This window comes from Nansenia antarctica, assembly GCF_963989245.1.
Source record: "Nansenia antarctica genome assembly, chromosome: 5".
NCBI classification, from domain to species: Eukaryota; Metazoa; Chordata; class Actinopteri; order Argentiniformes; family Microstomatidae; genus Nansenia; species Nansenia antarctica.
The window spans coordinates 34,564,822-34,587,508 of record NC_137690.1 but is presented as its reverse complement, the minus strand read 5'-3'; the positions used below and the strand labels follow the sequence as shown (position 1 = coordinate 34,587,508).

Here is a 22,687-nt window from a genome sequence, read left to right as displayed (position 1 = left end):
CACAAAATAGCCTGATTTAGTTGACCATGAACATCAGACTACATTACGAATGTTCATTTAAAATACTTGTATACTGAGCACTGGTATAAGAACACGAACCATAGAATAACCCACCGTCGTGCTGATGCAGTGTTGCTAATCAATCTGTAATGGATTGTAACATTTGAAGTAGTTTGTAGACTAGACGCAGCCTAGATGTATTCGACCAATCACAAAACAGTTTTGCAAGCGCGTCGCTTCGCGCTTGTGGGTGTGTCTAGCGCTGTGAAGGTCTGAAAAGCGGCCTTTTTTTTTTTTATTTATTTTTTTGAGAAATCTGAATGGTGGCGGAGGAAATTCAATTGTGGCGGCCCGCCACGAATAAATGCATGTAGAGGAAACACTGATTATGTTATGCATACATTACGTTATGAGCTACTTTGTTATCCTGAATAAGTTTGCCTAATGGGTGTATATGTATAATGTATATGTATAATGTATAAGTTGAATAAAAGAGGCCCCAAAATGCAACCTTGTGGAACTCCACACGTCATGCTTATGCGGTCAGATATATAGTTACCAACTGAGAGAAAGTAGTCCCTGTCCTGTAGATAGGACCTGAACCATTGTGTCAGATAAGTCTACCCGGTTTTCTAGCCTGTCTAGGAGTATATCATGATCACGATATATCATGATCAACAGCATCAAATGCTGCACTAAGGTCCAATAGCACTAGGACTGAGACAAAGGGAAATATCAAGAATTGTTAGACCATGATAAAGCAGAGCAGTTATGACTGAGAAAGTCAACTACAATATAACAGTAACACCTGCCCTAATCTACCACTGACATCAATGCATGACTTAGTTGCAAGTCATGCATTGATTTTACCCCTTATTAGGGGACTTTTTCGACATTTTGCAATGTTGTTACACAAGGACAACAGGGGCACCAAGACCTGCGTGTTGGGTAACGTTTACATATCCCTGACAGGGAGAGAGCCACTCAGCCCGTCAGCTTTCCACTGGCCTCCTCTTCCCCCAGTCTTAAAATCACCTAATATGGAATCTTGAAATCAAGTAACCTTCAGAATGACGACGCTGTCCTTTATTTACAGGACTCGTAGTTTGGACCTTGACTCTTTCAGGGGCTCACGCCATTATCTAAGATGTGCTTATAGCTTATAAAGGGCAAAAAAGGACAAGAAAAGCAAATTGCAAACCCAGGACGATAATTACGAGCAGTCTTATCTTAGTCATGTCAGCTCCTCCATAAGTATTTAAAACATTTCTGCTTGCTTCAAAATCAAGCAGGTCTAATCTACACAGAGTGGCTGGCTGATTGTCTTGTTTTAATCATTTTCCCCTTATGTTGACTGCACTATGTACTGGTACATTAATCATTGGCTGTTCACTGGGAAACTGCTGATTAGAGCAATAACTCAGACAAGTGATAAAGTAATGAATTGTGGTCATCATGTAAATGCCTGTAGAATTCTTCGAATGGATACACTTACTGGTGTTTACAAAAGAGATACATTCATATGGATACAGGTTAACCAATGCACTATACTAAATCCTCACTCTAGGACAGGCCTGGGCTGATATACAGTATCCTGTCTAGATGTGTTGGGCAAAACAATACAATGTTCCTTTATCATTGTGTCTTTTCAGGACTGGACTCACTGTTCTATGGGGCTCTCCTTTTGAGTTCAGATAGGCTTTGATGGCAGCCAGGCCAGCGTACTCCCCCTGTGCACCGCTGAAAGACAAGGTCAACAGACAGTTCATGTACAAGGCAGGCACATTCTCCCAGCTCAGATAAGATAAGCAGATAAAATGTTGGGTGGCAGGTAGCCTATAGGTTAGAGAGGCAAGGTAGCCTATAGGTTAGAGAGGCAAGGTAGCCTAGAGGTTAGAGAGGCCGGCTAGCAATCAGAAGGTCGCTGGTTCGATCCCCCGCCTCAGGAGGGAGCTACATGTGAGCTGGTGACTGGAAGGGTTGCTGGCATCTTATCTAAGGTGCCTACCACTGCCGTTGTGCCCTTGAGCAAGGCATTTAACCCCTAATTGCTCCAGGGGCGCTGACTACCGCTGATCCTGTGCCTCGAGCAAAAAAATACATTTTGTTGTACTGAGGAATGACAAAAAGGTTGAATCTAAAATCTAACTATCTAAAAGCTAAAACAAAAGGTCAGAGCTGAGAGCTGAGAGCTGAGAGCTGAGAGCTGAGAGGTGAGAGAGGTGAGAGGTGAGAGGTGAGAGGTGAGAGAGGTGAGAGGTGAGAGAGGTGAGAGGTGAGAGGTGAGAGAGGTGAGAGGTGAGAGGTGAGAGAGGTGAGAGGTGAGAGGTGAGAGGTGAGGTGAGAGGTGAGAGAGGTGAGAGGTGAGAGAGGTGAGAGAGGTGAGAGAGGTGAGAGGTGAGAGGTGAGAGCTGAGAGAGGTGAGAGGTGAGAGGTGAGGGAGGTGAGAGGTGAGAGGTGAGGTGAGAGGTGAGAGAGGTGAGAGGTGAGAGGTGAGAGAGGTGAGAGAGGTGAGAGAGGTGAGAGGTGAGAGGTGAGAGAGGTGAGAGGTGAGGTGAGAGCTGAGAGAGGTGAGAGGTGAGAGGTGAGAGAGGTGAGAGGTGAGAGGTGAGAGGTGAGAGAGGTGAGAGAGGTGAGAGGTGAGAGGTGAGAGGGGTGAGAGAGGTGAGAGAGGTGAGAGGTGAGAGGTGAGAGAGGTGAGAGGTGAGAGAGGTGAGAGGTGAGAGAGGTGAGAGAGGTGAGAGGTGAGAGAGGAGAGGTGAGAGGTGAGAGAGGTGAGAGGGGTGAGAGAGGTGAGAGGTGAGAGGTGAGAGAGGTGAGAGGGGTGAGAGAGGTGAGAGGTGAGAGAGGAGAGGTGAGAGGTGAGAGAGGTGAGAGGGGTGAGAGAGGTGAGAGGTGAGAGGTGAGAGAGGTGAGAGGTGAGAGAGGTGAGAGGTGATAGAGGTGAGAGGTGAGAGAGGTGAGAGAGGTGAGAGGTGAGAGGTGAGAGAGGTGAGAGGTGAGAGAGGTGAGAGAGGTGAGAGAGGTGAGAGGTGAGAGGTGAGAGAGGTGAGGTGAGAGGTGAGAGAGGTGAGAGGTGAGAGAGGTGAGGTGAGAGGTGAGAGGTGAGGGAGGTGAGAGGTGAGAGGTGAGAGAGGTGAGAGATGAGAGGTGAGAGAGGTGAGAGGTGAGGTGAGAGCTGAGAGAGGTGAGAGGTGAGAGGTGAGAGAGGTGAGAGAGGTGAGAGGTGAGAGGGGTGAGAGAGGTGAGAGAGGTGAGAGGTGAGAGAGGTGAGAGAGGAGAGGTGAGAGGTGAGAGAGGTGAGAGGGGTGAGAGAGGTGAGAGGTGAGAGAGGAGAGGTGAGAGGTGAGAGAGGTGAGAGGGGTGAGAGAGGTGAGAGGTGAGAGGTGAGAGAGGTGAGAGGTGAGAGAGGTGAGAGGTGATAGAGGTGAGAGGTGAGAGAGGTGAGAGGTGAGAGAGGTGAGGTGAGAGGTGAGAGAGGTGAGAGGTGAGAGAGGTGAGAGAGGTGAGAGGTGAGAGGTGAGAGAGGTGAGAGGTGAGAGAGGTGAGAGAGGTGAGAGAGGTGAGAGGTGAGAGGTGAGAGAGGTGAGGTGAGAGGTGAGAGGTGAGAGAGGTGAGAGGTGAGAGAGGTGAGGTGAGAGGTGAGAGAGGTGAGAGGTGAGAGAGGTGAGGGAGGTGAGGGAGGTGAGAGGGGTGAGAGGTGAGAGAGGGGAGAGGTGAGAGAGGAGAGGTGAGAGAGGTGAGAGGTGAGAGGTGAGAGAGGTGAGAGGTGAGAGAGGTGAGGGAGGTGAGGGAGGTGAGAGGTGAGAGGGGTGAGAGAGGTGAGAGGTGAGAGAGGGGAGAGGTGAGAGGTGAGAGGTGAGAGAGGTGAGAGGTGAGAGAGGTGAGAGGTGAGAGGTGAGAGGTGAGAGAGGTGAGAGGTGAGAGGTGAGAGGTGAGAGGTGAGAGGTGAGAGGGGTGAGAGAGGTGAGAGGTGAGAGGTGAGAGGTGAGAGAGGTGAGAGAGGTGAGAGGTGAGAGAGGAGAGGTGAGAGGCGTCACCTGTTGGGCTGGAAGGAGATCTTGTCATAGCCGGTCACCTCACAGAGGTCTCTCTCCAGCTGCTTAAAGAGCTGCTGATAGCCCTGTGCCTGGTCCAGGGGGACGAAGGGGTGTAGGTTGGCAAACTCGTTCCAGGTGATGGGCTAGAGAGAGGGAAACATTTACATTTACATTTTTGGCATTTAGCAGACGCCTTATTCCAAAGCGACTTACAATCGATACATTTGACTAAGGAAGTGAATCATCAGTTCACCAGTTCTAGCAGGAGGCGTAATCTAGCTCAGGCCAGGGGCTGTCCATGTGAAAAGGCTTTTTTTTTATATAAAAAAAAAAAGTATATAGACACTGGAGAGACAGTACCGGGGGGACACTTAAGGGGGGCAGTAGAGTTTAATTGTGGAAAGAAGGGAGACAAGAGGAAGAAGGAAAGAAGTGAGAGAGATCTTTACTGTATTTAATGTTATTACTGTTGATGTTTATATTTTATCTCTAATTATCCTTATTACATTCTATTGTTGATGTTGATTGATGCTCTAGAGCTGCTCTGCCTCAGGCATTTAGTTGCTTTGTGTACTTGTATATACTTCTAGACAACTAAACAAGACTCGACTTAACATGGTACCCAAAGGATTTTTTAGGATAGATTGTCCATCGCATGTACAACAGCAACGCCGTAAAAATTACAGCTAAAGTTCACGCCTCCATAATGAATCTAAAGAGCACCGTTTCTTTTAACTGAGAGAAATAAGGACAAACTTGAAGGAAAATAAGTGGGGGAAAAGGAGGGTCACCAACTCACCATGAGCTCTGAAGAACTATTCAACTTCATGGTGCAGGAACCCTGAAAATCCAAAAATGTTGTTAATGCATCGTGTGGTAGTGGGATCATCTTTAAGTAGGTTGCTGGATTTGGCCATTTGAAGAAAAAAGGAATATAGGCAACTGTGGCCATTTGAAGCCGTTGTTGAAGGCAGTTCCCCAGAGACAAACCTGTTGTAGGAGACTCACCAGTGGGATCATGCTATGCACCAGAGAGATACAAGACTCACCAGTGGGATCATGCTATGCACCAGAGAGATGTCCTTGTTCTCCAGGCGTTTCATGTAGCGCACAATGTTGGTCTCAGAGTGGTAACTGCAAGAGATGATTACAGACTTTTATTATTAACGAATGAACAAACGCTTGGTGAGCTAAGATGGCCTTATACTCCAAAACTCAACTTACAAATAATCAACATGGCTCTCACCAGTCTAGTCTCTAGTGTCACACACTGATAATGCTGTCATCACAACGTCATTAGAAGAGACAAACAGGCTACAGTAATGGACCTGACCTGTTGAAGACAGTGTGACCCAGGTACTTGGAGGTCCTCTTGAAAGGACCTCCCATAATGCCTTTGACTCTTTCGCCCATCTTCTCAGCAATGAGCTCCTATGAAGAGAATTGCAAGCAAATCAGAAATACGATTCTTTAAAACTTTGGATACATCTTTGAATTCTGTTTTGTTTTATGAAATACTGTGAATACTCCAGATATACATTTGGACAATCTTTTTTTCATTTAACCACAAATCAGTAAAAAAAGGAAACATACAGCTGATGATTCACATCCGAAGACCCAGAGCAGATCGTCCAAGTCCTTCTCTGTAACCGTCTCATCCAGAGACACACCCAGCTGTGGTGGAAAGACAACAAATCATTTCAACCAATAGCTCAGTTTGCAGTAAAGAGCCAATAGAAGTGTTAAGAAACCTAAACAGCCATGGACACCGAAGGTATCTACAATGAGGATGTTGGTCTTAACTGCTCCTCCTAGGACATCCACTACCCCCCAGCACTGCGTCTCCTGAGACACCCGCTTTTCCCCTTTACTGTGTCCCCCAAGACTTCTACTGCTTCTCTGTTCTACAGTGTCTGACTATATACTGTATATTTTTTTGAATATAAAAAAATAAAAAATAAAATCCTTCTATCACTGAGACTGCCAATGGCCCCTGGCTTGAGCTAGATCACTCTTCCTGCTATGACTGGTGGATAGACGATTCACTTGCTTAGTCAAATGTATTGATTGTATAGCGCTTTGGAAGGCGTCTGCTAAATGCCAAACATGTAAATGTAAAAGGTCTGGTTGCTCACCACTCCCTCACTGTAGATGCGCAGGTTGATCTCCCTCTGCACGGCTCTCTCCTGGATGTCCTTGGCCGCCACACTGCAGTTGATCTTCAGAGTGTCGAAGAACATGTCACTGTGCAGTCTGTGTCCTGCCCGCTTCAGCCCTGAGACAGAGAGGGGGGGGGTGTTTGTTGAATGACTACGCTCAAATAAGAGAGAAAAAGCAATTCATGAGTATCTGTAATTCATCCAGAGGCAGTGATACTGTTGCCTTTCTTGTAACACAGCGCACGGAATCTATAACATGTTATGACGACAAAGAGGTGACATTAAAGAAGGGGAAAAATTGTTTATGGATTCAAAATCAGTGCAATTCTAATCTGAAGGTAACGGTATTCAAGGAGGGATTCTACCTTCAGCAAGGATCAGGGCTGCGTTGTGGGTCCTCTCAGCGATGTGCTTCAAGCCCTTGGGTCCATGGTACACGCCAAACATGGCAGCCATGTTGGCCAGCAGAGCCTGAGAGATATGGGTGAAAATCTGTTAATGAACAAAGCAATACTCTACAGTACAGTCACGGTATTCAGGTTTCCTCACAAAAATGACGTGCATAAACACCGGTGTCAACTAAACACAGCCAGGTAACCAGCGTTTAGGTAACTAGTGTTTAAGTAACTAGTGTTTAGGTAACCAGCATTTAGGTAACCAGCGTTTAGGTAACTAGTGTTTAGGTAACTAGTGTTTAGGTAACTAGTGTTTAGGTAACCAGCATTTAGGTAACTAGTGTTTAGGTAAATAGTGTTTAGGTAACTAGTGTTTAGGTAACCAGCGTTTAGGTAACTAGTGTTTAGGTAACTAATGTTTAGGTAACTAGTGTTTAGGTAACTAGTGTTTAGGTAACCAGCATTTAGGTAACTAGTGTTTAGGTAAATAGTGTTTAGGTAACTAGTGTTTAGGTAACCAGCGTTTAGGTAACTAGTGTTTATGTAACTAATGTTTAGGTAACTAATGTTTAGGTAACTAGTGTTTAGGTAACTAGTGTTTAGGTAACTAATGTTTAGGTAACTAGTGTTTAGGTAACTAGTGTTTAGGTAACTAATGTTTAGGTAACTAGTGTTTAGGTAACCAGCATTTAGGTAACTAGTGTTTAGGTAACTAGTGTTTAGGTAACCAGCGTTTAGGTAACTAGTGTTTAGGTAACTAATGTTTAGGTAACTAGTGTTTAGGTAACTAGTGTTTAGGTAACTAGCGTTTAGGTACCGGTAACTAGCATTTAGGTAACTAGTGTTTAGGTAACTAGTGTTTAGGTAACTAGTGTTAGTGGTCAATTGTGGTTTTCTAAGGCTCAGGGTATTATATATTTGGGGGTACCTGGGCGGTGCAGATGTTGCTGGTGGCCTTGTCCCTGCGGATGTGCTGTTCTCTGGTCTGCAGAGCCAGACGGTACACCTCTTTACCAGCTGCATCCCTGGCACGAGAGAAACACATCTTAATATGGGAACACAAAGACTCTCATATAACTCAATACAGGTAGAACATTTGCATGATCCACTTACAGTACCGGTCAAAAGTTTGGACACACTTTTGACTGGTACTGTACGCCAAAGAGTTTAGAGGGGCTCTCACCTGGTCACTCCCACCATCCTCCCAGGCATCATCCTGACCAGATTGTCCTTGACGGAGAAGAAGGCGGCGTGGGGGCCGCCGTAGCAGAGGGGCACGCCGAACCTCTGGGAGCTCCCCAGAGCAATGTCCACCCCAAACTCACCAGGGGGCCGCAGCACGCACAGGGCCAGCAGGTCTGTGGCACAGCAAGCCAGAGCCTGCAGGGACGGGGAGAGAGACGACCATCTTTGATCGATGAGGTACCAAATCAAAAGTATCTCAGTTTCCTGAATTATATCGAGATTTAGATTGTCCTCTAAAGTCTATACTGTTGTGAGTGGAGTAAGTCGAGGGTCAATGCCATTGTAAACCTTGAGCGACGTATCCAGATACCAACACCCCCCCCCCCACCGCCCCAATCCCTCACCTATTCTCACCCCTTCACGCTAGATAGTTCATACGTTGGTTGACAAGGTTAATAAACCGTCACCACCATTATCAGATGAGGCAACTCTCTCCCTTACCCCTCCCACATGAGCCCGGTCCACCAGAGCAGTGAAGTCCTCCACTCTGCCATCGGTGTCTGGGTACTGGAACAGCACCCCGCTCACGTCCTTCCCACTGAAGTCCATCTCATGGGGCAGCTTAAGCTCAGTCTTCACTCCAATGTAGCTGTAAGTCAACAACCAGAGAGCAACAACAATGAAGAGGTCAGCTGCTAAATGGCATATATGTTGTTCTGGTAGAACGTTCTCATCTTGATGTGTTTTGAATCTCTCGAGGAAGACCTTACTTACTTGGCTCTGGTCTGCACGACGGCGATCGTCTGGGGATGGCAACGCGGGTCGATGTAGAAGGTCCTCCTCTTGTTCTGCCTGTGGGGGGGGACAGACACAACATACACAACATATGAGAACACAAGCTATTCCGTCGTTCTTGTGAAGGACCGTTTTCCAAACCTGGGTCAAGAGAGTATACTTTTTTTCCCCTTCAAATACTTTTAGGAGCACTTGATTTAGTTTTCCTGGCACAATGGAGTAGTGTGCAAACTAAATGACGCTCATCCGAGGTGTTGGAACTAAATGTCATTCTTACTGGCCCAGGTCCTCTGTTTCCTCCTGTGGTTACCTGTGGCAGAGCTGCATAGCCTCAGCAGCCGCTGTTCCCTCGTCCAGGAGAGACGCGTTGGCCACAGCCATGCCTGTGATGTCACAGATCATGGTCTGGTAGTTCAGCAGACTCTCCAGGCGGCCCTGAGCCACCTCCGGCTGATAGGGAGTGTACTGAGTCACCCTGGAGAGAGAAAGAGCCACACAGACACAAGGACAGATTAGAAAAAGACGTCAAGACACAGATTTCTTCAAGGAAACGCGACACGGAGGACACGGGTAGGAGTATCTACATATATGGAGGACATGGGTAGGAGTATCGACATATATGGAGGACATGGGTAGGAGTATCTACATACAGTTGAGGCCAAAATTATTAGCCCCCCAGGAATTATGGAACATTTTCCTAAAATTCTTCCCAATGTTTGCAGCATTGATAAAACTTTATATAATCAAACATTCACCAGTGCTATTTATTAGCTTTTGGTACATTTTGGAATATAAAATACGTTTTTAGGCTTGCTTTATATCAAATATAGTGAAAAATGGGGGGGGCAAAAATATTAGCCCCCCATGTGAATATTTGCTTAAAAACACACCTAATCAACCAATCCGCTTTCAAACCACACCTGTGCAGTCAATTGGCTTCCTAACAACAACTGAGCATTCAATCAGCATAAAAGGACTCCAAGAAACAGGGCACTTGAACACATTATTGAGAGGGACTATACTACTACTCTTACTCACCATGCCAAAGACAAAGGAAATCAGTCTTGAGGTCAGAAAGAAGATAGTGGAGGCTCATGATAAGGGGGAAGGCTACACTGCCATTTCCAAGCATTTCACAGTGTCTAGAACCGCTGTACGTTGCATCATTGCTAAGTACAAGGAGACAAATTCTGTAAGAAACAAACCTGGGTGTGGTCGAAAGCTCAAGATTTCAAGAACTCTGGAGAGAAAAATAGTCAGAGATGTCAGCAAGACACCAAGGACATCTGCCAAGATGATTGTTGCTGACCTGGCCTCTTCTGGAGTTGATGTTTCAAGGAATACAGTTGTGAGGGCTCTTCATCGTGGTGGGCTTCAGGGCCATGGTCCCAGAAGAACCCCTTTACTCAAAGAGCGGCAGACTGAGGTTTGCCCGTGAACATTTGAAAGGTAAAGATGAGTTTTGGAAGTCTGTGCTTTGGTCTGATGACCAAACTGGAACTGATTGGGCACATGGATGTTGCTTATGCTTGGCGAAGAAAGGGAGAGGCCTTCAACCGTAAGAACACAGTTCCCACAGTTAAACATGGTGGTGGGAGCATCATGCTGTGGGGCTGTTTTGCAGCCTCAGGCACAGGGAGGGAGCCTTGTTCGGGTGCATGGCATCATGAAAAAAGAAAACTATGTTGACATTTTGAGATATAATATGACGAGATCTGCTCTTAGTCTAGGCTTAGGTCATCGCTGGGTCTTCCAACAAGACAAATGACCCAAAGCATACATAAAAATTGGTCCAACAGTTCCTAAAGGACACCAAAACCAAGGTCCTGGAGTGGCCCGCACAGAGCCCAGATCTCAATCCTATTGAGAATCTGTGGCGGGTGCTCAAAGTGAATGTCCATGCTCAGAAACCACGCAGTTTGGACCAGCTGGAACCATTTGCAATGGAAGAATGGGCCAAAATCCCTCAAGAGACCTGTGCCAACCTAGTAAAGAACGACTCTAAAAGGTTGTTGTCAGTTGTGGCTCAGAAAGGGTACACTATTGACTATTAATGGCCAAGGGGCTAATAATTTTGGACGTGTCATTTTTGCAGTTTCTTGTTTCAACTCAGTGCATCAATACAATATCCTAATCAAACTTAGTGGACATTTTGTCTTTATTATTTTGGCCTCAACTGTATATGGAGAAGAACACAAAAGCTGGACTAAAATCAATCAAATTACACATTTGGAATTGAAAGTGATAAGTCAACACTAAGCAAAAAGTGGCTTTACGCGTGACTCATGTTGGACAAAAACTCAAATAAGATCAGTCATAAGATTAGTTATTCAATTCAGTCTAAATCTCTAGACTGACGTCTCAAATCACAAGATGCATTTGATTGAGGCCACGCTATACTGCAATAGAGCAATTTGTGTTTTAATGACTAGCAGAAGCTCATAAATATACTTTGCACCTTCAACATGTGTACAATAAAATATAGCTTCCCCTTGGTTACTTCTTCTCAAATGTTCTTCTTGTGTGAGGATGTGTCCACCTACCATCCTGAATTCTCCAGAAGATTTCTTTGTATAACAGGGGGCACGGAGCAGTTGTAATACCCCATTCCGATGTAGGAGCGCCACAGCTTGTTCTTTGATGCGATCTTCTGGAGTGTCGCCAAGACTTCATTCTCACCTGCAGGAATGGAACTCACAATTGGTAAAGACGGACAAACCAAGTCTGCCACCCTTCTTTCAAGCCCTGCCCCAATGACCCAAACCAGGGCCTCGATTTGAAGTTGACTAACTCTTGTATTCTACTCTCTGGTGTGATAACATGACTATACAGTCCTGTTTTTTCTTTATCTTAAACTCACGCAATGAGAAGTGCCATGATGATGTGTGTAGATGTTTCAATGCATCTCTCAGGGACGGTTTGACATGCCTTTCCCTCCAGTGGGGATTTGACATCTTTGGGGACATTCCTGAATCGAGTGGCATTTGACCACATCACTCTGATAGTTGATGTGTGGGTAAAAATGAGAATGGATGTTTTTGTCATTTGTGTGCTGCAGAGAATAACACACTGTACTGATAACAAATTACACCGGCTTTGGTCGTGTGGCTAATAAACTATCTATCTATCTATAAGAGATCTGCCCTTTCTTCCTATTCTTCATGATATATTTGCCTTGTAATCATACAATGTTATTAAAGTCTCATTTGATTTATTCTGCCATGACCATTCTAGCTCTACTTAAATGAAGTGAAATGGAGTCAGATGACTAATAATAACATATGCTTAATGACAATACATTAACATCCCTGTCAAACCTTCTTAGCGTGACTGAAAAATTGTCTATCTAAAAGGCTCTTCATGAGCATGAAATGTATTGGACAAAGACATGTTTATGTTCCCGTATTGGTGTGACAGAGAGATTCTTGGCAAACACAAAATACATAATGTATTTTAGAGAACTCAGTCAAAGAGAATTCAATAAGGCAGTCTCTACCAAAAAAAGCTACATGGGACAATTCAAAATTGATGGCATCCCCTCTCCCATCTAAGCAGGTGACTGCACGACTTTAATCAGGCAAGAGAAGCAAAGCTTGCACGAGACCCTAACAGTTATGGACAAGAGAAGAAGTGGCCTAGTGGATCGTGATGTGGATTGGTACAACAATACAAATTCAATTAGAAAACGGTATACCGTGATCTTCACATTCTTATAATGTTCCATCTGTGTACCACATGTCTGTGCATGTATATGGATTTCAGTTAGTGCATCCATTTCTTAAGTGGAGAGAGGAAGGACTAGTAACATATGGACCCTTTCCCGATGGGTAGTTATCTAGCCTAATTCCTCAGTGCTGTAAGTGAGATCTGCCAATGCACACCGAGACTCTGGAATTCCTTGGGCATTCCCTTGGTGCTTAGCAACTCCCACAGCCAGGAATGAACAATACAACCAGTCTCAACCAAGTGCCCAAACTACTCTCATATTCAAACTACTCTCATATTCAAACTACTCTCATATTCAAAAGGAGGACTTCTCCAGCTGCACTATCATAAAAAGGTGAACATTGACATAATTGTTTTAATTGAGGTTGCAGAAAGTGCTTTACTGTAAATCAATTCTGCATTCATTCATTAAAAAAAATAAAAAATAAAAAAAGTGGTTACTGTAGTGACTCAGCACAGTGGAGTTGTTATAAGGATTTTCTGTAACAGTTCATTCAAAAACAAAACAAATGAAAGCATCATCAGCACAGTGTTCCCATGGTCCCAAAGTTCCTCAGACCAACAGAAAAGCCTGATTCAGAACCATCCAGCACATCTATTGTTGAGGAGAGAATCCCTTGCTGGCTTTGCAAACCAAGCCCTCCAAAGCTGAACAAGCAAAAACCAGTATGGCCTCCAGTTTGTTCCTTCAGCATGGCTTGTTGCACAATTAATTTTGACAGAGGCAGAGTAACTGAAGGTGGTCTTAAAAAAAACCTGTCCCTGTGCCATGTGTTACAATTTTGCTGAAAATGCCACCCAAATAAATTGCAGTTAATGTAGATAGTGATGTGTTAGTTGATCAACCCTGTGTTACTTCAAAGTACAGTATGGGACAATTCGTCTTTACCAATTCAAGGCTTGTAAAACTCCTTCAGTTGAGGTCCGGTCAGGATATCAAAACAATGACCAGTGAAGAGAACAGAAACTGATCCAACACTGGACTTTGACTAGACTAGACTTTGATGGAAAAGTATTTGACAGTTATGGCATCATACTGTAATAACTGATTAGTATTCATTCGTGACCTCCAAAACAATGTACTTGTAGTTGGAATGATACTGCTCATTGTTGTGGGTCTGTAGAAGATGTCAATAAATGGCCAACAGAGTGAAGACATGCACTTAATACATGAATGTGAATGTCAAAGTGCGTCACCAAAGTGGTAGATTTTGGCATTAGCCATTGTTTTCAAATATATCTCCATGCATTCATTGACAGTATTAGAAGGGTCAAACTATACGTTTTTTTTGTTGCTTTTCATATTATTGTTATTTTTAAGAAGATTTGTTCTTTCTTAATATGTTTTCAGTAATGTAACCAATGTAATTGGCACCATACTCTGGCTTTAGGGCTGTTGTTCAAATTCATTAGAAACATTGGTAAATTAACGATTCGCTATACAGTACTTTGCCTCGCTCACCGTGGGTTTTATAGCGTGTGGTAAATGCCTTACAAGAGATAAGCTGTATCAGTCTGTCTCTGACAGAATTATGCAGCGGTTTCTGGAAATGCGCTTCGGTGTGTTTTGAAGACAATAAACCATTATTGATTGTAAAACGTTTCAAAGGTCTCACGATTCGCTTAATCATAAAATGATTAATATTTAATGTCGAAAAAATATAGAACATTCAAGAGGGAAAAATAAAATGGATAATCAAAAGAGATCAAATTGACCATATTAGGAATCTCATGAAGCCCGTTGAAACATTTCATTCAACTGTGATGTAATGTTAACGCTATAACCAGATTGAACTGGACTTGGGACAGGAGCTCAAGGCTGAACTTTACACTCCAATTGCCATCCTATTAGCATCGGCTTCCCAACAGGAGATTGGTGCTGCTCGTTGAGTTTCGCAAAAACAACTCCAAATATGTTCAAAGGAAGACTTACCAGTGAAGAGCGCTTCAGCATGGCACACAATGGAGTGCAACCGACATTTCAACCACTCGCATGGCTTCATTTACGCCCATGTTCAAATACCATTCCGAGACCAATACACGTAATACAAAAATATATATTATTATACAGGTGCACAAAGTATTTGTAAAATAAATAAATAACATATTTAGAGATTATTTTCACTGGGGAATTCACAGCTAAACTACTTAAATAACACAGCTCTAATAGATTGAAGAGACAATGGTCATCATGTTCAGAACCCATAGTCACACATCAACAATAACACGTGCTGTCAATAATAATGGAAAGAAGAGAAACTTACATATAGGATCATCCATTTTCATACTTCTTTGAATACGGATGGAGGGTGGAACTGTACTGTCTATCAACTGGGCGATCGACTGAAAATAATGCATAAATCACAATCAAAATGCATGATATCTGTTGATACTATATCTGCTGAACTAATAGTCTATTCACATAACATTTCCTACGTATATATCTTACCTCAAGTCCAAGAGTATCCAGCATTTCTCTTTTCTCCTTATCACCTGGACCAATATGCCTCTCGGCAAAATCATCATGTCTTGGCAATAGTCTCTCAATCTGTCTGGAGGAATCAGAGACTGCAGACGTCTGTAGTCCCCGGACTGGTACAAAAGCATTACGGTTTTGGATTCTAGTCCGTAATTTTACAAATAAGCGGCTTTTACCAGTGAGGTGTCTGCAAGGTGCATGGGGATTCACCGACTTGGCAAATAATATGCCCCAAGACTTGGCACAGCTTTGCATTTTAAACTCTCTGTATGACCTCTTATTTATTTATTTAAATGTTTTGCTCCAATTCCGCTCCAAACTGAATCCCTCTTGGTTGATGTGGTTTCTCCTGAAGACTCTGCCAACTACTTCAAACTGCTGAGTTCGTACGCCTCCTCGTTTCACAAGTACTGACCAATCAATAAGAGAAATGTCTCTGACGCGCTGACGAGCCCTGGTCCAACAGCTGCTCCTCCGGTCTCTGTCTGTCCGCTACGGAAATGTTCAACTGTTGCGCAACTTTATCGACCGTCTATCATCTCCTGCCAGTTGGACTCCAATATTTGGAACTGGGACTTGATAGATGACGTTCCAATATTTGGAACTGGGACTTGATACATTTATAACCGAGACAAACTTAAAGAAACCACAGCGTAACTAAATGCATTTGCTTTCCAATTAAAAGGAAATTCGTATTTCTAATAATTCGATTATTAGATGTATCTCATGTTCTAATAGCAGCAATCTATTGTATACGACATTTTGGATATTCATTATATCTTCTCATTAACATTGAAATAAAATGCTATCCTATACGTGGTAATAATGAAAAAAACGAGTTATTCTTTTACACATGATAATCATTGATAATAAATAACTTGGTATGTGTGAGAAGTGTTTAGGAGATACCCCCAGTGTTCACCACTAATGGAGGGTGAAGGAACAAGTGTAGGGCTGGGCTGGGTTCCATTTCAGTCCTTTCCATCTGTCCTTGACGCCTTGCCTTTACAAATCAGGAGATTTTCAAATGAAAGCAGTATGGTGATTTGGCACCACCTAGCCTTCATGATTGGTAAGAGAGAGCCCTGCTATATTAACTACATCTATGCAGTAATTTCAGAATTCATGAGAGGAAGTTGTGAAATGGGTAAGATAGGTTTTTAGACTGGAATTCAAACCAGGCCATCATCAATCCACAGCTAACACAAAGCCTCTTAGTCCATTTCTGGCCACCTGGACTATATTCAGTATTGTTTAATTGTTTTATGGATATTTGTAAGAATGTTGGCAAACAGTATAACTCAGAATAAGAATTAAACAATAATGCAATCAGCAATAATGCAATATGCTGAAAACATATTACAGCACATTCAGTGTACCACTGAATTCTGCCCCTTCTGCCACATATTAGAAGAGTGTTTGTCGTGAATCTTGCTTTTGGGCTGTTTTTAAATATAATAATGGTTCATATGTGCTCATGTCTGTGGCATTTAAATTCCACTTCCACTCCTCTTGACTAAATAGATACAATTTGTCTACAATTCCTGGGTGGAGAAGCCTATTCTGACACTTCATATATTATCAGTGTGCTGCAAAGTATTTAAATGTCCTGGTTGCTATAGACAGAGACAAAACAAAGTGTATCTGGAGAAAACACCCAAAGTGTTGCTTGCCTGTCAGTAAACAATAAGGATTTTTTCAATGCTAACCACAGGTGGAATGCTCATTATAGTCAATCAAGGAAAAACCAACTGAATGTACAGACCCTATATATGGACTCACTCAGTTCCTCAACTACGACAAACATTTAGAAATGGAGCTACTCCAGTGGTTGTGTGAGCAACATCCATTTTTAATATACCAATGTTTTTCGGTTCCATTTGCTTGGATATTCTATAGTCTGTCTACACAGGGATATCTCTCCTTGACAAACAGGTCAGTATTATTATTATTCTTGTAGCACTACTGTTGATATACATTGTTACATTAAAAAGGATGTACAAAGTCAATTCCGAACGATCAATCCGTAAATGAACAACATTCCACAAAAATCTAACAAACTGTTGAATTATGTTGAGTGGTCAGAGGCATAAAAAAGTGGCTTAAATACCTGTGAACATGGATGTTTGACAGGTACCTTTTCTTGTGGTTGGGAGGATGTATCCTGGCTGTTCTTACCATGGGCGTGTACAGCGTGCTGCTGTTCGTCTCCACAGCGGTGTTTGTGTTGCTGGTGTGGTCGCTGAGCCCCCTGCATGTCCATCCATGGTTGCTAGGGGTTCAGATGTGCTGGCAAACTCTCTGGCACCTGCTCATCCAGAACCAAGAGCACCACCGGAGTGAGCCCACTGACATCAGGTACTACTCTCATGCCATTAAGAGTTTTCCACGAGGATGCTATTACAGTTTTCAAAATGTGTGATTTTTACACAATGTGAACTTTTTGTCTTGGTTATCTGTTATCTGTGTTGTTAATCTGCGGCATAGGGGCCAATATGTTTACACTGGAATAACACACTACACACTGGAGTGATGCCTTTAAAAATGGAATGTAACGTCATAATCTCTCTCATAATCATCTCTCTATCTAGTTTTGAACTTCCAACTGTGGGTGAAATATCTGGTCTCATCCACAAATCTAAATAATCTACCTGTCAGCTAGACCCCCTCCCTACTCACCTAGTAAAAGTCTGCCCTGTCCTCTCTAATCACTGACATCATATACTGCTCCCTTACCTCTGGTCTTGTTCCATCATCTCTCAAAACAGCTGCAATAACTCCTATACTCAAGAAACCTGGTGCAGACCTCAGCAATATGAATAATTTCCGTCCTATTTCAAATCTACCATTCATCTCCAAGACACTTGAAAAAACAGATGCAGCTCAGGTAACTTGACCACCAACAATCTGTTTGAGCAATTCCCAGGCACGCGGGAAGGTATTTTGACTGGGGGTGCTGAGGTGCTGTCTATATACGCTACAGGGAAAAAAATTGCCAGGGGAAAAAGTATAACGATTTCTCTCCCTCCCTCCCTCCCTCCCTCTCGCTGATTGCTCGTTCGCTCACACGCACACAGTGGCATAACGACGGGCCCCAATGCACGGGCAATAATAGTTAAGCACGCACGCACCCGCACACTACAAAGACGTAACGTTAAATATTTTACCAACAATGTGTTGGAATTTACAGTAATTTCCACTCAGCTCACAGTGTCCCACAATGTCCACAAACATGATGTTGACCATTATTACAGACAGCACTCCATGTCGATTGTTATTGCCTCTTAACGGAAGCCCTTCGCTGCCGAAGAATCGGATGGATCTGAATATCAGTTCTAATACGTTTCTGGCCGTCTGTTGCTCTTTCTCAACAACGTCCGACAGTAGAGCATTAATGGGAGTGTTGTTAAGCTCAGCATCTTCTTCCAACTCCACTTCAATTGTTCTGGCTGATTTAGCATTTTTGCTAAAGAACTCAGAGATTCCCTAGCAAGATATGACCATGTGATCACTAACATTAAAACGAACAAACACATTTTTACATTTATTACAAAAAACACATTTATTTGTATTCCCAAAAGCAACAATAGTTATTATATTGTTTTAAATTATTGTTTGAATAATATTTTTATTTTTTAAATTCAGGCAGGAGGAGCTCCTTCTGCCTGCCGCTAGGGGGTGCTGCAGCACCCTCAGCACCCCCCTTCCCGCGTCCCTGGCAATTCCAGTCTGGTTTTCGCTATTTTCACAGCACAGAGACAGCTATGGTGAAAATCACAAATGATTGACTAATGGCAGCCGACTCTGGGCTCCTAACCATACTGCCCAGCTCTACCTATCCACTCAGCCAAACTCCACCCTCCCACCCACTTCCCTCTCCGATTGTTTGCTGCAGGCACGTGCCGTGAGCTTTTAGATTGGGTAAGCATAAGATATAGAAATACACATAATTACACATACACGCTATCAGTGAACGCAGTTTCAAGGAAATGCAATTTTGATGCCCTAGAACCCGCTAATAAACTGTAGTGTCACTTTGTGATCAGATTACCAAAAACTAAAAAAACTGTTGCCAGTTCGACTATATCAGGGGTGCTCATTGTTCAATCTTTTTTGAACCAAGATCTTTTCAAGTAGCCAGCCTGCTGAAATCTACAAGTCCAGTTTCAACATCGCAAACGCACAACACAGACACACACCGTTTCCATCCTCCATAGTAAACTCACAACACACTTTCTTTTCACACTTTTGTCACACAGGCACTTGACATCACATCACAAACCCTCCCTCTCTATCTCTCTCAAACACTTTTGGTCCAGAACCACTGGCACGGACAGCGACATTAGGCCTATCTCAGCGATTGATTAAGCAGCTCTCTCTCCAAACACAACGGCACAGGCCGACATTCAAAGGTATAAGCAGAGGAAGTCTTAAATAAGAAGCCATAACCAGCAGTACAGCAGTACTCAAACCATATAAACAAGCACAGATCGCCACCAGCCTCGCGAATCATATAAATCATATAAACCGCTCATACCAGGCTTGCTGGAACCCCCTAGCGACTCTCCCTTTCTGGGTGTGAAGATCGGTGAGCGGTGGCTTCGGGCGGCATTTAGCCAGTAGTTCTGTTTTTCCAGTCCAGTCCAGTCTACGAAATCCCTTTAGGTCGCTGACAGTAATGTCCATATTCACAAAATCAAGCAAGTTATCCTTATTGATTATTATTATTTAGATCGTTTGAGCTAGCTAGCATAAGCTATTCTGCCGGGCGAGAGGTGAAATGTTAAGTGAACTTGAAAGTGATAAGAGCCAATCAGTAGCTCTTATCGGAATTAAAGACCTACTGATTGGCTGTAAGCATGCTTACCCTAGCCACATTAAACAGCGGGCTGAGGCATCGGAAAAAAATAAAAAATAAATGTTCACGCATTTGAATGTACGCGAGGGAAAGCAGAGAGAGAAGTGCTTTCTGCTTATATGGACGGCACGTCCTTGGTTTGCTGGTAATTAAATCCTGGTTCTCAATCAACTTCCTAAAACTAAACAGTGATAAAACAGAGGTTCTCCTCGTTGGCACTAAATCCACCTTGGCTAAACCTTACAGCTTCTCACTGACCATTGACAACTCCACAGTCTTCCCTTCCCCTCAGGTTAAGAGTCTGGGTGTCATCCAGGACAGCACATTATCCTTCGAATCTCACATCAACAACGTCACTCGGTCTGCATATTTCCACCTACGCAACATTAATCGTCTCCGTCCATCACTTACACCCTCCAGCACCATTCCGTATTCCCTTTAAGATTCTCCTTCTCACCTTCAAGGCTCTCCATAACCTAGCACCCTCATACCTCTCTGAACTCCTTAAAATGCGGAAGCCATGACAGAAATGTCATTAACTTTTTCTGTAATTACTTATTAATAAAGATTTGAAAAATTATGATAACCATCGTATTATCTTAGTTTAATGTCATTTCAATGCATCATAGAACTTTTATTTACAACAAGCATAACAAACAAAAAAATCGCTATTATGCCGCTTTGAGTAGAGCGCCCTATGGAAGCGTCAGGCACAGCCTTCCTATAAGGAGCGCGATTCACATTTACGAGATGTACAATCCTGTTTATTTAGAAATAAATGATTAGTTACAGGGAGCCCCATGGCTGTTCGTTGGGTTTAAATTATATTTATGATAGACATATTTAATGTCAAGTTATCTATAAGAACTGTGATTGGTCCGCTTGGTAGCGTCACATTCCGACTCTCTCGTAAATGCGGAAGTCATGACAGAAATGTCATTTACTTTTTCTGCAATTACTTATTAATAAAGATTTGAAAATGTATGATAACCATCTTATTATCTTAGTTTACTGTCATTTCAATGCATTATAGACATTTTCTTTACAACAAGCATAACAAAAATACGTTTTTTTGACCGCTATTATGCCGCTATGAGTACACTGACCGTCGGCATTGTCAGAATGATAGCGATAGCAGAAGGAGGTAAACATCAGTACCTACCCTAACCGGAAGAGGCACAGCACAGGGGCATAGAAAACACTGCCACCTAGAGATGTGACGGTGTAATTGCAGAGCGGCCTACGCAGAAGTGTAAAGTGCGAGACCCCTTACGTAGGCTACGGCGTAGACGCGCGTAAATTCGACGCAGAAGCTTAAATCGGCCTTTACTCACACTCCCTCCCGTAGTCTCAGATCCTCCTCTGGCAACCAACTTGTCATCCCTTCTGCCCGCCTAACTACTATCGGATCTAGAGCCTTCAGCCGTTCTGCTCCCCGCCTCTGGAACTCTCTGCCACCCAACTTACGCAATATTGACACTCTCTCCACTTTCAAATCCTGTCTTAAAACACACCTTTTCACAATGGCTTACTTGGTTTGATCTCCTGTATTTTGTTTGTTGTCATATCTGATTTTGCTGTTTTTATCAGATTTTGCTTTGTTGATTTGAATGTTTTGATATGTGGTTTTAAACTGTCTTGTAAGGTGTCCTTGAGAGCCTTGAAAGGCGCCCATAAATAAAATGTATATAAATAATAATCAAAGTCATAATTCTCTACACCCTCCGATGTGGAGGGTGTAGAGAACATTCATGTGGAATGTTCTAAAAAAACAGATCCTCTGAAATGTGTTATTCCCTCTAGACTTCTCTTGGCAGTGTCGTCCTTAATGCTGCTCACTCAGAGAGTCACTTCTGTGTCCATGGACCTCCAGGAGGGCAGAGTGACCTTGTCGTCCACGTCCCTGCCCCACAGCAGGGTGTGGTGCCCCCTCCCCCTCGTCAGCTACGCCCTCAACTTCCCTGCCCTGCTCGGGGGACCCCTGTGCTCGTTCACCCGGTTTGTGTCTTTTGTTGAGCAGATTGACCTCAGCCCTCCACCACGGCCTCTAGGCGTCGTCTTCTACAAGGCCTTTCAGGTTTTATCTCTGGAGTGGGCAAGGAATTATCTCGCTCGTTTCGTCAAAGCCAATGCCTCTGGTTTAGCCGACGGCAATGCTCTCACGGTTGTCCTGTGGGTATGGGGCCTTGCAACGGGATTAAGGATTCAATACTACTCCCATTGGAGGATGAGTGAATGTCTGAACAATGCTGCTGGGCTCGGCTTCTGGGGAAATCGGCACGGGAGCTGCTCCCCAAACTGGGATGGAGTGAGTGACGGAGACCTCTGGACCACAGAGACGTCTTGTAGAGTGTCCGAGTTTGCACGCCGGTGGAATGGTACGACAGCCACATGGCTACGTAGGCTGATCTTCCAAAGATGCAAAACCGCTCCATTGATGACGACGTTTGGATTTTCTATCTGGTGGCACGGCTTACATCCGGGTCAGTTTGTGGGATTTCTCGTCTGGGCTGCGGCGGTGAAAGCAGACTACCACATACACAAGTACTTGAGCCCTAAGGTGACATCACCTTGGAGGAAGTGGGTGTATCGTTGTCTGGGTTGGGTCAACACTCAAATGATCATCGCGTGTGTTGTCGTTGCTGTCGAGCTTCGAAGCACTTCCTCCATCAGGTTATTGTACATGACATACATTGGTGTGTTTCCTCTTCTTAATATCCTACTGCTCTTCATGTTATCAACGAGATCATGACTTATTTTGCACCTCCATATCTCTCTGAACTCCTTCACACCTACACTCCGCACTCTCCGATCCTCTGCTGCCTTTCAACTCACTATACCTTCTGCCCGCCTGACCACTATGGGGTCTAGAGCCTTCAGCCCCCCATCTCTGAAACTCTCTTCCACAAGACATCCACAACATTGACTCTCTCTCCACCTTCAAATCCTGCTTGGAAACCCACCTTATTATGCTTGTAAATAAATAAATAACGTAAATAAATAAAATGCATTATTATTATTATTATTTTAGGTGGTACTTTTATTGATAA

The 22,687-nt window shown here is 43.6% G+C and overlaps 2 protein-coding genes across 2 annotated transcripts in view; one reads left to right on the top strand and one right to left on the bottom strand.

Annotated features, from left to right (window-relative positions):
* Window positions 1-15,123, bottom strand: part of gldc (glycine dehydrogenase (decarboxylating)) — a 29,628-nt gene extending 14,505 nt beyond the window's left edge. The window contains exons 1-16 of the mRNA XM_080530701.1: window positions 14,750-15,123; window positions 14,565-14,643; window positions 11,118-11,253; window positions 8,885-9,049; window positions 8,554-8,631; window positions 8,281-8,428; window positions 7,778-7,974; window positions 7,523-7,619; window positions 6,565-6,670; window positions 6,176-6,315; window positions 5,634-5,714; window positions 5,374-5,471; window positions 5,090-5,174; window positions 4,840-4,881; window positions 4,041-4,183; window positions 1,665-1,740 (exon numbers count right to left, since the gene is read on the bottom strand). Coding sequence (XP_080386827.1) covers window positions 1,665-1,740; window positions 4,041-4,183; window positions 4,840-4,881; window positions 5,090-5,174; window positions 5,374-5,471; window positions 5,634-5,714; window positions 6,176-6,315; window positions 6,565-6,670; window positions 7,523-7,619; window positions 7,778-7,974; window positions 8,281-8,428; window positions 8,554-8,631; window positions 8,885-9,049; window positions 11,118-11,253; window positions 14,565-14,643; window positions 14,750-15,034 — 1,956 coding nt within the window. The 5' untranslated portion in view covers window positions 15,035-15,123. The remainder of the gene's footprint in view (window positions 1-1,664; window positions 1,741-4,040; window positions 4,184-4,839; window positions 4,882-5,089; window positions 5,175-5,373; window positions 5,472-5,633; window positions 5,715-6,175; window positions 6,316-6,564; window positions 6,671-7,522; window positions 7,620-7,777; window positions 7,975-8,280; window positions 8,429-8,553; window positions 8,632-8,884; window positions 9,050-11,117; window positions 11,254-14,564; window positions 14,644-14,749) is intronic.
* Window positions 15,124-16,901: 1,778 nt separating this feature from the next.
* On the top strand, window positions 16,902-22,389 carry mboat4 (membrane bound O-acyltransferase domain containing 4; the record flags this gene model as incomplete). Its single annotated transcript, XM_080531580.1, has 2 exons — window positions 16,902-17,137; window positions 21,441-22,389. 2 exons carry the CDS (start codon window positions 16,902-16,904, stop codon window positions 22,387-22,389), a joined length of 1,185 nt encoding a protein of 394 aa, XP_080387706.1.
* Window positions 22,390-22,687: the final 298 nt, after the last annotated feature.